Here is a 16,231-nt window from a genome sequence, read left to right on the forward strand (position 1 = left end):
AAACAAGTTCTCTCAATAGCCACATTTCTCGCAAAGGGTGGCACAAAGCTCTGTTCCTCCCACAGGTTTTTCACTTGGCAACACAATTGTCTTATTGCCCAATAGGTTTCCTCATTCTCCAAGGCCATGTTCAAAGTGTCCACAAAGTTGCTGGTTGATAAACTAAAAATACTTCTTACATAGCAAAGTTTTGTTAGTATTATTTTTCAGCAGTTCAACACAGCACACCATCTGATGTACTCTTTCATTCAACCACTACCTCCTAGCACACTGCAGTACTTAAACTTCTTCCTGGTTCTCTCGGCTGCCAGGACCATCTACGAAGTTTCCCTTTCCTGGTCTACTCGCCTGCCAGGACAAAACTACTACAACTACTATTAGTAATTCCCACACTTTAATCCTGAGTGGGGAAGATTACACCAACATTTGTTTCATGTATGGACAGTGTATCTCACACTGGTTCATTTGCCCCAAGCAATGCAGATGATATTTCTCTCCCCCTTGTTAATTCTCACAATGAGGGCTTCTATTCTACCATCTTTGTTTTCCTTTGCTTGCCTCTTTTTGACTTAGGCAATACTTGGTACAATCACCTTCTAGCAACAATCTTTATTTCTGTTTGACATCTTCACCTCACTTGCATACTGTTACCTTTTGGCTTGGGTAATGGTGATTGCAATATTCTGGTTCATCTTGTTTAAACCAATGTTTCTTTTTACGCTTATTCAGTATTGTCCCCCTCTTGACTTGAACAATGATGGTTATACAATATTGCATTCTTTTGGCTTGGACAAGGATGGCTACACAATATTGCCCCCTCTCGGCTTGGACAATGGTGACTGCAAGGATTCTCTTCACTCTCCCTCTCAAAATGAGACTTGCGCCCAAATTGCTTTCATTTCTTATCTCTGTATTCAAAATCTTTCTTGTTGTTAGTTCGGCATTCAAAATCAATATGTAATGTCAGCGGTCGAGTTAGGAGCGCCCCGGGGTCACTTAGGCAAGACCAACTCACCGGTCTACTGATGCATCTCCTCTGGACCCGCTGCCTGTATTCCTGCTTTCAGCAGGGAAACCCTGCTTTTTGACAGCTCTGGTCTGGTTTCCTTCTCATCTGCTTTCGCTCCAGGTACACTGCGGTGAAGGCCACACACCGGAGTGACTCACAGCATCAGTAGAGTGTCTCCCTCCCTCTGGGCAGTCAGTTTCTGTGCCGCGTCCTGCGGCATACAATCTGTAATTCACAGGATTCCCGACCTCAAAGCTCTACCACAGCGTCCCCCTTTCTCATCAGCTGCGGCCCCATCTCTTGCACTGCATTTAAACTTCGGCTTCTGCTGCCTCTTACGACTCCTGCTTCTCCTTCTTCCTTCTGATGGCCTGCACCTAGAGGGTTTTTGAACATTTGAAAGTCCTGCTCAGGTGTGTGTCATCAGAAACACTAGACTCCATACTGCATTTCTGCACCTCTGAGACCCTCTTCCTCGTCCCAGTACTTGGGTTTTATGGGACTTGAAGTCCCTAATGTTTTTTAGTTCTAAGACTTCAACTTTACAATAGGTCATCATTAGGGTATGATCACTTGGGAAGTAATTCATGGTTTTCTCCCATTCTTCCTTACCTGAACCTCCCCCTATGTGATCCTCTCACATAAAACAGCCACCAGGGTCAGGATCGGGTAACGGCTGCCTTGGCCACATGGGAAGGGTCCAGGCCAGGGTTTCTGGTATGATCACCTCTGATTCATCACACACCCCCCCTCCATGCACTGCTCTTATACCCAAAGGAACACATGCATTTCAATGGAAGGGGGGGGCGCCAGACAGGGCAAGGAATCCTACTGAAACCATGTTACAAGCGGAGAACAAAGTTCTACTATGCAAGTCTTTGATACCGGCTGCATTCTTACATGCTAAGACAGTGTTATCGAGAAGGACAGCATAACGTGATCCATTTAGTTGAGCTGAATATACTCCTCAATGGTTCACACACAGTCTGAGGCAGACAAGCACACTTATAATATGATGAATCCATCTGTTAAAGCCGCTTGTCCTAAGAAAGCAGGAGCCTAAAACACGCTTTCATACGCCAAAAGGGAAACATGTCAAAAGCGAGAAATGTGAAGACGAGCATAACTATACTCTAGGCGAAGAGCCTTCATCACAAAGACACAGCGCAGTAAAGCCTAAAGCTTTACCTCGCACAGGCAAGAAACCATGTTTAAACATAGAAGTCAGCAGTGCCTACTCAATATTATAATGCAGCAGTATGCTGGGGATTACATCCAGTTTTCAATTCCAGACTTTCCCCACAGTCGCTTGGCATCCAGACGAAGGATGGTTTCTTCCCAATCCGACCTATGTTGAATTTCAGGTGGCAATCATTGCTTGCGCCCCTCCCAACCCCCAGCCAAGTGCGGTTTGCAGTCTTCAAAACAAATTGCCAGTTCTGGTCGGTCAAAAGACAACCACAGACTCTTGCTTCTCAGTAAACCCTTCTTTCTTGGGATTCTCAGAGACCCTTCCGGGCTCAGATTCTTAGTGACCCTTTCTATCTTAGAATTCCCAGCAAGCCTGCCTGGCTCAGGTGTTCAACAAGCAAGTCTTCTCTTTCTTGATGGAATTGTCCAATCCCACTGGAGTCAGTATTAGAACCCAAGGTAGCAAATATCTCTCTGCCTTTATTTCTCCCCATCTCTGTACTCTATAAGAAAGTTTGCTTTTCGCTCATCGATGGGCTTGCCAGTCCCATCAGATTGTGAATTATGGCTCATGGCTAGCCTAGAAGGGTCATTAGAGGTTTGCCGGTATTCTACCGGTAATTCCGGCAGGATACAGGCAATATTACCGTTCTCTCTGGAGGCCAGGGCACAGCCATCGCCTATGGATCCAGACCCTAGGGTGGACCAGTGCGGAAAGATCACATGGGTGAGGGATCCTTGGGGAGTGGGAGTGGGACACAGGATGGTGAGACGCGGTATCCCTCTCTTGCAACCGAGCCGTGTAAATGACATGTTCCAATACTATGGTCAGGCGAGGTCAGGCAATTTTCAACAGTAACTCACATCTGACTTCCATTATACTTCCCCACACGGAGAAAAGGCGGCGCAGGAGAGCACACTTTGAGCGAGGCAAAATACGCAAATGTATAGCAGTTTCAAGTTGGCAACTGAATGAGGGGATAAAGGCAGCCAGGCAGACGAGGTTCGTGTGAGGGCCAACACTCTTGACCTTTTTGATAGGAAGCTGTTATTTTCAAGAAACCTTCAAGACAGAAAACGTAAGACCAGGAAACAAGGCTGAAGAATCCTGCTTTGTGTGTCGGAGATACCGAGGGTCCTCCTGCATAACTGACCAAGGCGGCGTGGAGCAGCAGACGCTTGGGTATTCTTGGCTCCAAGAACAAAGAAGCGACAGAGAACAACACTGCCAGGGAGTTGGGGAGACCGGTGCCAGACCGGTCTGTGTTGAAGTGGTTGCACGCGGCAACGTTGTAAAACGAGCGCTGGCGAGTGAAGCTAAATTGCTGGTGAATATTTGAACATTAGAAGAAAAGATACAATACCATTGACAGAGTGGTCCGGCACTGCGAAGGTGCTCAGTCGAAGGTCTCTGTACGGTATCCTGACAAAAGGAAACGAAAGCAGAATATCGATGTGAAGTGTGAAGTAAATCGAAGTGGTCCTGCGAGGGCTTAAGCAAAAGCCATCGCACATTCAAAAGTGTTCGATTCTGGTATCAAAAGGGTATCTGAGCCTGAACGAGGGGGAATCCATGGTTCGAGCCCGAACAAGGGAGAGCAAGTTGTGAATATTGTGGAAAAGGGTATCTGAGCCCAGACAAGGGGAATCCAGGGTCTGAGCCTGAACGAGAGAGATCAGATTGGGAACATTGTAGAAAGGGGTTTTGAGCCCGGCCCGAGGGGGACCCGTGGTCCGAGCCCAAAGGAGGGAGACCAACCTTGAACTTGTGAAAGTGAAACCCTGACAAAGGAAAATAACTATTGTGTTTAGGTTTCTGCATCAGGCCCTCTGCAATAAGAGGCTGTCATTGCAAGAGAGACTTTGGCGGAATGCCCTGATGCCTATGTGTTGAACTGTTACCTTGTGGCCAAGAAGCCAGAGTGTGTGTGCGCGAAGCCTGCAACGTGCTGCCTTGCCCCATGCTGAAATGTAGGGAAGGGAAGTTAACTGCTTAACTATCCTGACATATCATTTCTTGATCACTTGTGTCTGTCTTCACCGTTTGATACCATGCTTTCCTTGCAGCCCTGACGATTTGTGGGCCATGGTTAACAAGACAGTCCCATTTATCATCTGTACCGCGGCCTTATCCAGGCACTGACCCACTTCCTACCTCCTATCGCCCCTTTCAGCCATTGGCCCTCTTGGCTTAGTCATTACCCCTTTCCTTTGGAGTCATCTGTCCACCACCACCACCACCTCCTCTCGAAACCCCCAATTTCCAACCTCTTTCTGACTCCAATGACCTCATTCTCTCATCTTGTCTCTCTTTCACCTCCTCCTAGTACAACTCTTCTCTGCCATTGTTGTTCCTCCTTCATCTCTGACCTCTCCCTGCTATTCCAACCTCCCTTCTCTCTTGGTTTGCCCTCAATGAACCCCAACGTCTCCCTGATACCTCCGACCACTCTGGCTTTCTCAATATACTTCTTTGTGGTTGATTTCTCTCAGAAACCCAAACACCCTGTTCTTGCTGCTGCCCCCGTTTTTACCATGCACGCTAGGAAATTGAGGCAAATGGGGTCTAAGTGGGAAGAGCAGGGTCCTGTTGGCGGTGGACATATGTGATTCGCGGATAGTCAGTGGTCCTTCCTTTGTCCAGTTATGCTCATAAATGTGTTGGAATCACTTGCTGCTGCAACGCTGCTCCACATGCCAAGGCTTTATATCAGGGAGCCACCAACTTGGAATCCAAAGGTACGGTTGGGATGGCTACTTCGTCCCACTAGGGGTTTCCCAAGTTGATGTTTGTGTGTTTTATCCTCCATGAACTGCTAACTCTTGATCTCTTGGCTTCCCCTGCGCCTCCTGCTGCAGCAGTGAACTTTTGGTAAGATCGTAGGCATGTCCACAGTTTACCCCCATGGGTTGTGTTCACACTGTATCACTTTCTTGTTCTATATTCCAATCATATAACCTTAAAACAGACTCCAATGCGAGGAAATATTGAGAGGCATCTGTGCAACCTAAACAACATTGAAATTCCACCATATATTACCAAAAACACATAAACATATTTAGAACCTAATCAACTAAGAATTAGCTTTATTCCAGAGTATATACAAATTCAAAGGGCCTTAGTAAAAATTGTCTTCCTAGCTGTGAATTTGAAATAACAATGTATCATTGCATAAAAGCACATCCAGTACACAACATACAGCTTTCAAAGGCACGAAACAATGTGCGATAGGTTCTCCAAATCAAAACACAAGCACCTTGAACTTGATATTGATCACTTTTATTCTTCCAAAACTAGCATGACTTCTGTTGTGAAATCCTTGTCCGGTAATATACATCTGCCTTAGAGAAGAGGACTCTGGAATTGTAACAGTGCTCTGAGTTAATATTTGTGCTGCTGCAGGATAAGCTTAGAACATCCTGCATGGAAAATTGATTCTGATTGATCTACCAAGCATTTTCACTTTGCATTCGGTAGTAACCATCAAGGAATGTGAAGCCTGAATCTCACTTTGCTTTAATGGCTTATCTATGTTCTGAAAGCCAAAATTGTGATGGAAATGTTTAATAGCTACTTGTATACAACTTTAAAGTTTTCCATCACTTTGTGTATTTGGGCTGAGCAATTGCAAGTTCTGAAACATTTGCATATAATTTGGTGATCGCTTCCTGATCCTTGACCTGTTTTGCTCAAAAAATGCAACTGAGAACCTTGTTAGATCTGGTCTTTTTTTCTAATCCATTTTTGTTTTATATCAGTTTTTATGATTTGAGCAGTCTGTTATAGATTAGTTATTCATGCCTTCAACGTGTGATTTATGCCTCCAAAGTGGGACAACCTTTCTTTTTGCTTGGTTTTGACTTCGAACCTGATGTTTTGGAGGTAAGTAAAGCCTTTGTTTTTACTTCCCTTGTCTTTTGGTTTATTCGTATGGGAAACTAATTGGTCCATAAGACTTTCAGTACGGAGTGTCTATGGGCCTCATTACAGTTTTGCCGGTCTGATAAAATTGCTGGTAAATCCGGCACCAGCAATTTTACTGAACCAACAAAACACAAGCTTGCTGCTGGGGGCACTGATTTACATCCAGCCCTGAGCTTCCAGTAAATAGGCCCCCACCGGCAAAACATTTTTGCAATTATCTCCATGTAGTCCGATACGACCCCATGGTATAGGTATTTATCCGTATTTCCGCCACCTGCAATATCCCTGTAATACTGGGATATCTGGCGGTGGAAACAGTAGGGTCAGCTTGCCAGTATCCCGCTGGAATTGCTAGTGGAATAACAGCAAACTCATGACCCCCTATGTATCTTTTAGTGAATTTCTTGTGCTACAATCACATACATCACTCATAACCTCTTTATTACATTTACAATGTGCCTGGAATGGGCTGGTGGGAATGGATATTTTTCTACCACATTTTTCTTAAAACGTTTTACTCGATGCGCCTTTGCATTTACGCATATGACTGCTAAATGTGGCCGTACCATAATGTTTTTGCCTGTCCTTTGGCCATAATGTTCTTTGACATTCGCCCTGCCCTCTCATGTCCGGATTTGCCATGTGAATGAAGCGCTTTCCCGGGGAAAGCTACTGCTTTCTCTGGCTAAGAGGAGGTTTGTTTGTAAGCTTGAATGTGGGGGTAGGAACTGTCTGGTCCCAGTACATATCCTGGTGCCTGAATGTCTCTTGCTGGGCAGATGTTGAGGCAAGTGGCTGTCAATGACTGGATAGTCAATGCCAGTTTGAATAGTGCAACGGGTCGTCCTGGTCAAAGTTCCAGTCAAGATCTTGAATTAAAGGAGAACTCCTGCAGCCATTCCACAAATCATCATTGCAGCCAAGACCCCTACGAAGAAGTCCAAGCTGCTGACGTCTCGAGGACAGCTCCTGCAGCTGACCAGGACCAACTTCAGTGAAGCCCACAGTGAATCCTTGCTCCTCTGCCTGATCTCAAGAAGACCCCCATGAGTGCTTTGACCCCTAGACTGGTGGGGGCAACCAGTCTCAACCCTTGCTCAAGGATCTGTACCTTCTGAGCCTTCAAACATGTCCCTAGACTAACCAGTGGACTGACCAGCTCTCACCTTGAATTCTTTGCTGCAGCTGTCACCGCTCCAAGTGCATCCTTGGAATTTGGAGGATCTTCAGCTTGAACCACAAGAAGACTGTTCCTGTATTTTCAGCCTTCTTGTATCCATGGAAGTCGTGAAGGTCCTGCTCTTTTGTTTGTCCAAAGAAAATCGCCTGTCTCCACCTGACTCCTGTTTCAATCCATCCTCTTGGCTTCCTAGAGGTGTCATGAGGCTGTCTCCTCCACAGAAGTATTAATATTTCCTTTGCAAGGGTGTTAAGCTGGTAAGTGCCTGGAACTGAGATTCAAGCACTGTAACCGATAGAAACGAAATCCCACGTCCGAAAGTGACCTCTGCACCCACGACTGCTGGACCTTCCTCGACTGGACAAAGTACAGCCGATTGTATGCCCAACAGATTCCAGAACCTCACAAGTGGTCTCTGGGGAACTCACAGTCAGGGGCTAAGTTAACATACCTGTTCCTTCCCACCCTGTTCTCCATGGGTTTACATGAGTGTACACTCCTGCCCATAAATCCATCTTTCCCGACTTTGGTCCGTGATGGCCTGGTCATGGTTCCCTTCCTAGTCCCAGCCTCGTGTCTGGAATTGCGTGCGTTTACGTTCCTGGATTTTACTTACATTTTTGAATGTGTATCATAACTACTGCCATCATCACATAGTCAACCTTACTGAAAACTATATCTTTGGAACTGATGACTTTAGTCCGCAAGCCCCAAACCATCCTAGACCTGAACTCATTAGGTGTTAGGGAACTGTTTTATGGTTGCGGTAAAGCTTTTCCGCTGAACATCACATGCATCCAAGTACTTGCCGATTTTACACTGGTTATTGAATCAAATGTTTTCTATGTTCTCCTAACAGTGTATGTATATATCTGTTTTACAGCAAGTGTGTGACAATATTTACCTAGAAGTTTAATTTGTTCCGTGTGTGTTTTAAAGGCTGAATAAATCATTGCATATTTTTGTATTTACCTGTCTAACTGGGATTATTGGTATGGGTTTATGTTGACTCATTGTAGCCCTACCACTCTCACAGCCCTCCTGAATCTAAGCCTACCTTGATTGGGTTTGGCTATACTTCAGTGTCTCCCTGTTCACCATAATAGATTAGCTTTCCAATATCCACCCTGAGGGTAGATTTTGGAAATCCATCGTAACAGTGTGCATTCTATTTACGGCTGTGTTAGTCATGCCACCCAAGTTTATTAATCTTCGGACAATTCGGAGGCCACTCATTAGTTGCCTGCCTATTCTGTGTAAACTTTCTACCTGTCCACATTTGTCTTGCTTGTACCCTAATCTGAGCTTTCCAAATGCCCCCTAGCCAGCGGTTTGGCCATCTTCTGGCCATTGCAGTTCACAATTGGTTGCATTTTACATTTCTCTTGCATAAGACACACATGCAAATATCTTATATTGTTTTAAAGTCACGGTACATTTTGCTCAGAGTTGTATATAAAAACGTCCACACCATTCTCATGATTATTCATCTACTATCTAGATATCCTTGCCCCAGTCGTGAGGATTCGCCTGAAACATGCCACCAAGCATAACACTTGGTACGATTCTGATCTAGAAGCCCTGAAGCGCAAGTGCAGGGTTGCAGAACGGAAGTTGCATACATTAAGTTCGTCCTCAGAAAACGGACTTGTCGCCTTCTCCAAAGGCAATATCGTACCTCCATTCGCACCAAAAAGAGGGCCCACACCCAGACTTGCATCTCTGGTTTAACCAACAACACAGCTGTACTCTTTAAAATCTGCAAGGAACTAGCCAATCCCTCCGCTGCCTCCACCACACCTCTTCCCTCTAAGGCCCTCTGCACTGCATTGGCCACCCACTTCACTGCAAAAACCCAGGACAGCCTGAGCGCACTCTCCACCTCTTTTCCCCCTCTATCCCCCTCCATCCTCCAAACACCCCTGACCTCCCTCAGCCTTCCTCTCCTCCTTCTCTCCTATCACATAGGGTGAGGTCTCTAGTGTTGCCCGCTCTATGAAGGTCTCCTCCAAACGGGTCCCTCCTGTTCTTCCAGAACTTTAAAGGACAACATCGGCTCCCTGACCCCTGCACTTGCTGATTGATTTCTGCAATCACTATCTTGCTACTGGGTCTTTTCCCTCTTCCCTGAAGCACTCACTTGTGTGCCCCCTCCAAAAAAAAGTCTGCCGATCCCTAATGTCTGGCTAACTATCGCCTCATCTCTATCATCCACTTCCTTGGAAAACTCCTGGAGAGATTGGTCCTCCCACAACTGACTCCCAAGCTGGTTGGTTGCCTACATGACCATCAATCGCGATTCCGAGCATCCATGGGCACGGAAACTGCTCTCCTGAACACCCATGAAGAACTGATCGCATCTCTGGACTCTAACTCTCCCACTGTTCTCATTCTACTCAATCTCTTCTTTCCATTTGGTACGGTCAACCACTCCATCCTCATAAAACGGCTCCACGACACCCTTGATATCTCGGAGCGGGCACTCGACTGGCTGACCTTCCTCACCGACCATCCGTCCCAGGTTATCTTGGGCTCTTTATCCCTCCCACCTCTATCCCTACCGGTGGCGTCCACAGGGCTCGAACCTCTCACCCTGTCTTTTTAACGTCTATCTCGCTCCACTTGCTCACCTTATTTCCATTTTCTCCCCCCACTTCCAGTGTTATGCAGATGACACCCAACTCTTCTTCAAACTTCCCTCTGACCCTCTTGCTGCTCCTCTACCATTCCTGACTGCCTTTCTGCTATCCACTCCTGTTGTGCTTCTAACAATCTCTGCCTCAGTGCCAGTAAGAATTAGATCCTTCCTATCAGGATTCCTGCTCCCACTTTCCTCCCTTCTCTCTAGCCACCCTCTATGGGCTCCCCCCACCTCTTTCATCTGAAGCTAGAAACCTTGGAGTCATCTTCGACCACTCTTTCTTTGCTCCCTCACGTCATGGGCCTTGCCAAGAAGGCCCACTTCCAACTTCACCTCCTCGGAGGCATGCTTCCTTTCCCCAGAAGTTCAATGTCTCTACAACCCTGGTACTTTCTAGGCAGGACTATGTTGCAACAGCCTCTTCCTTAATATACCCTCTTCTTCTCTCTGCCACCTCCAGCTTATCCAGAATGGGGCTGCAAGACTTATCCTTGGCCTCAAGCCAGGAACTGTATCTCTCAAGCCCTAAAATCTCTCCACTGGCTCCCGGTTGCTTCAAGGATCAAATTCAAATCCCTCTGCATTATCCATAAGTCTATCTGGGGCCAAGGACCACACTGTCTACACCTTGCTCTCACCAAATACTCTCCCTCCAGGTCTTTATGTTCCTCTGGCTCCAACTCTGTGTGTCAAACAATTCTCTAAGCAGCGAGCTGGAGGCCGATCTCTTTACTCGGCTGGCTCCCTCCTCTGGAACATCCTCCCCCCTCCCTCTCCTTCTTGAGCAGGATCTCGTCGAATTCTGGAAGCGCCTCAAGACTTTCCTCTTCACCTCCTCCTTCCCCATCCCATGCTAAAGCCCTCAGTTGCTGAGATTGGCGGCCTTGGCACTACTGTATCCTTCTGGGTCCTGGCCTTCCTCCCTATCGTGTTCAGCCCCTCCTGCTCCCAGCACTTGCCCTTGGGCACCCACTGGACTGTGTTCCCTCACAGTACTGCACTTAATGTATCGGCAGATGGCCACTCTTTACTATGTGACCTCTGCCAAGCATTTACCGGTTCCTAGCAACTTACTCCATGGCGCTTCCCCCTCTGGGGAATTTCCTAGCACTTATCCACCTTTCCCCCGTTCCTTCTCTCTCGCTGCACTTGCACGATCTGAATGCTCACAATGCCTAGTAAGACCACTTCTCTCCTGTTCATTAATGTATTCTATTGCCTTTATCCCATGTTCCATCCCCTGCCCTGTGGGCGCTTTGGAACCCAATTTCCTGCTGTATAAGCGCCTTACAAATGCACAATAAAATAAATAATGTTACAGCTGGCAAAACAAAGCTCACCAAAAAGTATCATATTCATATGTTGGCTGTACAAATAAATGTGCACAATCCTTCACCACGTTTTTATATTAATGTGTCCTTTGTTTTTTCACCTTTCTACAGTCACTACTTTGCACTTTGCTTTGGCGAGGTTCGCATCCGAATGGATCTGCAGAGGGGTCCCGGCCCCCCCTCACAACATGCAGATCCTCCAGCAGATAAACCAAGTGAAAGCCTGCATAAAATGACCATCAGCCCATCCCTTCTGAGGTTCCTTTGTCAGGTAAATGCCATTTGGTGCTAAATATCTGCCAGGTTTAGTTTCTCCTAAATGTCCTGTTTTATACACAAGTATGGCATCTCTGTTCTCGGTTCTCCCAAACCTAATCCAGAGATCTTGTAAACCTGGAAATAAAATCACATTACAAGTCTGTTGCTTTGTCACCCAAGACAACCTAAGACAGTTTGGTTAACTGCCTTGTTTGTAAATCCCAGGCAATTTTGTTTCTCTCTGCTTAGCTTGCTCTGTGTGTTCCTAGCATCTGTTTGTGACTATGTTTTTGTATTGAATGGATCATTCATCATTTATTTTGATCTTTTCCCCATCAGCTCCTCTCGGTTCATGTGGAATCTGTTAATGTAATGGTTTTGAATGTGGCAAAATCAGAGTCCCTCTGGCACTTGACTATCTCCCGGACCCACTTGTTACTGGACAGCGACGGGAAGAGGTCAGAATCTTGATCATAATCTTGTTTAAAATGAAAACGAATGAAAACGCCATAGTGTGCAAGCATAACCAAATATTATGAGAAAGTATATTAATGTGCATTCTCTTCTCCCACTAAAAATTAAGTTCCACAGATAAGACCTTATAGAGATTTGCCCTGATGCTTTTTCTTCATGCTAGTGCTGGAAATGTGGTGGTAGCAAAATGTGGAAAGGTGTTGTGACACTTCCTGTGTGGCCTTTTGTAAACAACTGTGTCTCCTAGAATGTATTCAAAGTGTCTGTGGCATCACATTTTACCTTGTCTTATGGTGCAGAAACAGATGACATGCTAGATAACCAGAAGAAGGCATCCTTACACTTTTTCTTTTCAATATAGTTACAGCTGTTGAACTAAAACCCTCCCATCACTCAACAGAACTTCTTAAAAATGGAAATTCTCATAAAACATTAACCGTTACAGTTTAAGAAATGTAAGGCCAAAAGGGCAAATATACATCATCAACATGACAGGAGAGGGGCACTTTAAATCAGTGGCTTCAAAAGAGTTTTGTTTACTCCAATACACAAAGAAACAATTGGTTAGTCCCCCCTCCAGTGGCGTGTGACTATGGTAACATGACCTTCTCAAGACCAAGAAAAACATTGAGTGTTGAAATGTCACATTCCATGATCAGCTGGCACTCTTTGTGGCAATGCAGAAAGGCAAAAGGACTGAGAATCCTGAGTAGACATTAGGCGTCCTGACTGAGCTACAGTGCCAGAGAATGCAGATAAATTGTGTAGAGACCAAGGAGACCATGCAAGAATAAAAGCAGAGCCCAATGTGGAAAGAGTGGTGAGCAACAAAGATAAGATGAGCAAATAATCCAGAAGGCAAGTGAATGACTCGCTGCTGTGAGTGAAAAGTGGAGACAAAACACCAGAGGCACGAAAGATGCAGAGCCCTAGAAGTCTTCCCTGACTAGAGGTGTGCTTGAGTAACAGGGAGGCAAGATGAAGGGGAGGCAGAGAGCATATCCAAGAATGTAGAGGTGTTTGTAGACTCTTGCTGATGTCGAGAAGGAGAAACGAGGACAAGTGTATGGGAAAAACAGGAGACACTCTAGGCAAAACCTGGTAGACAGATCAGTAAGAAGAGGGAGCTCAATGAGCTGCCCGGTATCCAAACCGAACTGAGAGGTTCTGCATCCTGGAACATGGAGTGAAGTGCTTAAAAACATTGAATAAATAGATGGAATTGAGAAATACTGCTCGCTGGATCTTGGAAACAATGTTCCTGTGGTCTCTTGACAAACACACTACACGACAAGTCTCTGAAACCCAGAACATGAACACTTAATTGCTTTTGGTTGCCAAGAGCCTGACAAAGTGATTACGGAACTGTGCATAAGCAATAAGACCACGTTTTACAGTTTCAGAACATCTGACAACCATTACAAAAAAGAAATGTGTGGGTCTTTATTTTATGTCTGATAGCCTCATTTTTCAGAGTTTGCTACAGTGACCTGCTCCACTCTGTGAGGGGATGCCAAGCCTGCACCCTTAGGTTGTACAGAAAATGCAATACACCCTTGCAGCTCAGGTTTTTAAAACTAAGCAACCTCAGCCCATCTATAATACATGTAATTTAGCATACACAAAAGATGTTAGTGAGTTATGAATGTGTGCTGGAGAAAAAGATAAAGGTTTGCAGGAATATGAACAGAATATATATATGTAAGCATTTGTGGAGGCTCATGCCAGAATGGTTAGCAACTCGGTTTCCACTATTGTGGCTTATTAAGGACAAACAGTCTTCTGTTATCCATTGTGGCGACGAGGAATGAAGAGACTCACCAATGGGTGCCATGATGATTGTTATAGACTTTTATTTAAATCACAAGATTAACATATCTCTCCTTGGCTCTAATGTGGTTTCCCTACCAAAACTAGTGCTTGTCAGGAAGTCTGTGAAAGTTCAAATCAAAAGTCCAAATCAAAATGCACTGTCGAAGTCCAAAAGCTCCTACGCTATCCCTGTCACTACAATAACTAATATAGTTCAGATTCTGCTTGTGACCCAGGAGAATTACTCCCTTCTCCTGCATGCAAAGTATATCAAAGACGCCAAATCCTCTCAAAGTAAAAGTTCCATTAAAGTTTCAAGCTTTTCGTGAAACAAACAAAACAGTTCCATAGGTTTCTTGTGGGCTCCTAGCTGGTTCCTCAATATTTCTTCAACAAAACTTGTAGTTCCTTCAAGGAAGTTTTAACACATTTCGCTTTCTTTTTACTTTTTTATCATGTCACCAGTGGGACGACAAAGATGCTCCCTGAGTCCATCTCGACTCTCCAGCACCCTGTGAAGAGCCAGATATGAGACACGGACACGGGGGACTCATGTTTGTCGATACTACCCTTTATAGAAATAATAATGGGGTTTGGGAAAGGCCTCACTGTCCCTAATCTAGGAGGTATTTCCCTACCTCAACCAGAAACTAAGGCTCTGTCCATTGTCAGGATGTCCAAAGCAAAAATGTCCTGCATCTGAAATCCTATCCTAGCCCTCACTCTAAAAATAACTATAATGTGCTAAGGATAATATCTTTGGCTTGTTAAGTGCACTAATGTTCAACAAAAGGTGTACATAAAACCTAAATCTCCAAAGGCTAGTGTTCAGTTTCAGGGAATGGCTCTCTTCCACAGGCTTATCGTCACAAAAGTAAAAACCCATTCTAAACATTTCCTTATTAGCATGTATATTCCTGATTCTTCTTGATTGCGTGGAAAGAGAAAACTAAGGACCTAAAATGATCACATGTTTGGTAGGACTCTAGAGGCATTGTAAAGCTCTTAAGATAATAACCTCCACGGACACTACCTATCATGTAATAAATGACTAAGCCCATTAGCTGGCACTGGCCGTAGTTACAAATCCTATTGTTACATATTGAGAAGTGTTGCGCTAGTTTTGCATGCTCGATCATAAGAGGGAGTTCCTGATTGGGAATCTGATATTGATTCTTCTGATGACTAATCATGTTTTTATTGGCGGCAAAGGTTTGAATGTTTGAGAGTATTTAATTACCTATAGAGCTTTCATAACGAGAGTGTGGTTGATAGGATCCCTTATGCCACATCCATTAAAGTCTCTGACAATGGACAGTATTCCCTTCGTTAAACATTCTATTGGCATACTTTCAAATCCCTTTGAGCAAAACATCTAGGTATTTCATCTTTCATTACATCCCAAGGATATTTTAGATTCAAATGTATGCCTTTTAGGCTTGCATTTCATACATATCTGGCATAATGAGGAGTTTGGTGTTTTAAAGACAATAGTGCACTCTGCAGAAGCAAGGATAAAGCATGATAGCCAACCAAAAGGCTGTTTGTTTAAACTCTTGAGCTGTGTGGGCTCACCATAAAGGAGAGCAAGTGCAAATGTAAAGTGCCTTCAGTGACCTATTTGGGTCATGTGTTTTCGGCTATTGGGATTGTCTGAAAAATGAAACTGGTTCATGCATTTATCAAGTCTCTGCTATGTTAAGGTGGATTTCCCAAATCAGCCATGGTGGGAGAATTTTGGGAGGCCACTCTATTATGCTGAACTGGGGAAGACACTGAGAGGTTAGCCAAACCCATTCAAGGTAAGGTAGTAGAGCAGCAAGATGTAGGGGGTCATTATGAGTTTCTCAGTATCCTGCCGGTAATTCCAGCAGGGTTCTGGGAAACTGACCCTACCGTTACCGGTGCCTGATAACCCGGTATTACCAGGATATTCCAGGTGCCGGCAACAGCAGTAAATCCCCATCCATGAAGTCTGATAGGACTCCATGGAGGGGCTTGCTGGTATTTCCGGCACCCGTAATAGCAGTGCCAGGAATACCGGCTGTTTTCTGCCATTGGGGGCTCTTGGCTGGAGGTAAATCAGTGAACCCCCACTGGCAAACTTGTAGTATGCCGGTCAGGGAAAATGGATGGTACGAAATTTCCAGCAATTTTACAAACCTGTAATGATGGCCTTAGTCTCAGGAATGGTGTGAGTGGTCTAGGGCTAGAATGCATTCAAACAGAGCAACACCAGTAATTCCAGTTAGATAGGTAAGTATAAAAATAAAACATTGAATTAGGCCTTTAGTATTTTTCTCTGCTTAGTGTGTAACTAGACAAATATTGTCACAGAAAACCCTTATAAAAACAGATATATACATTCACCCTTAGGAGAGATGGAATAACATTTCATTCATTGACCAGT

At 44.9% G+C, this 16,231-nt stretch overlaps 1 protein-coding gene across 1 annotated transcript in view; it reads left to right on the plus strand.

The window, feature by feature from the left end:
* Window positions 1-16,231, plus strand: part of BLTP2 (bridge-like lipid transfer protein family member 2) — a 1,026,973-nt gene that overhangs the window by 152,769 nt on the left and 857,973 nt on the right. The window contains exons 4-5 of the mRNA XM_069615333.1: window positions 11,389-11,548; window positions 11,875-11,993. Of these exons, the coding sequence (XP_069471434.1) occupies window positions 11,389-11,548; window positions 11,875-11,993 (279 nt within the window). The remainder of the gene's footprint in view (window positions 1-11,388; window positions 11,549-11,874; window positions 11,994-16,231) is intronic.

This window comes from Ambystoma mexicanum, chromosome 9 (assembly GCF_040938575.1).
Source record: "Ambystoma mexicanum isolate Mex_15411 chromosome 9, UKY_AmexF1_1, whole genome shotgun sequence".
Lineage (NCBI taxonomy): Eukaryota > Metazoa > Chordata > Amphibia > Caudata > Ambystomatidae > Ambystoma > Ambystoma mexicanum.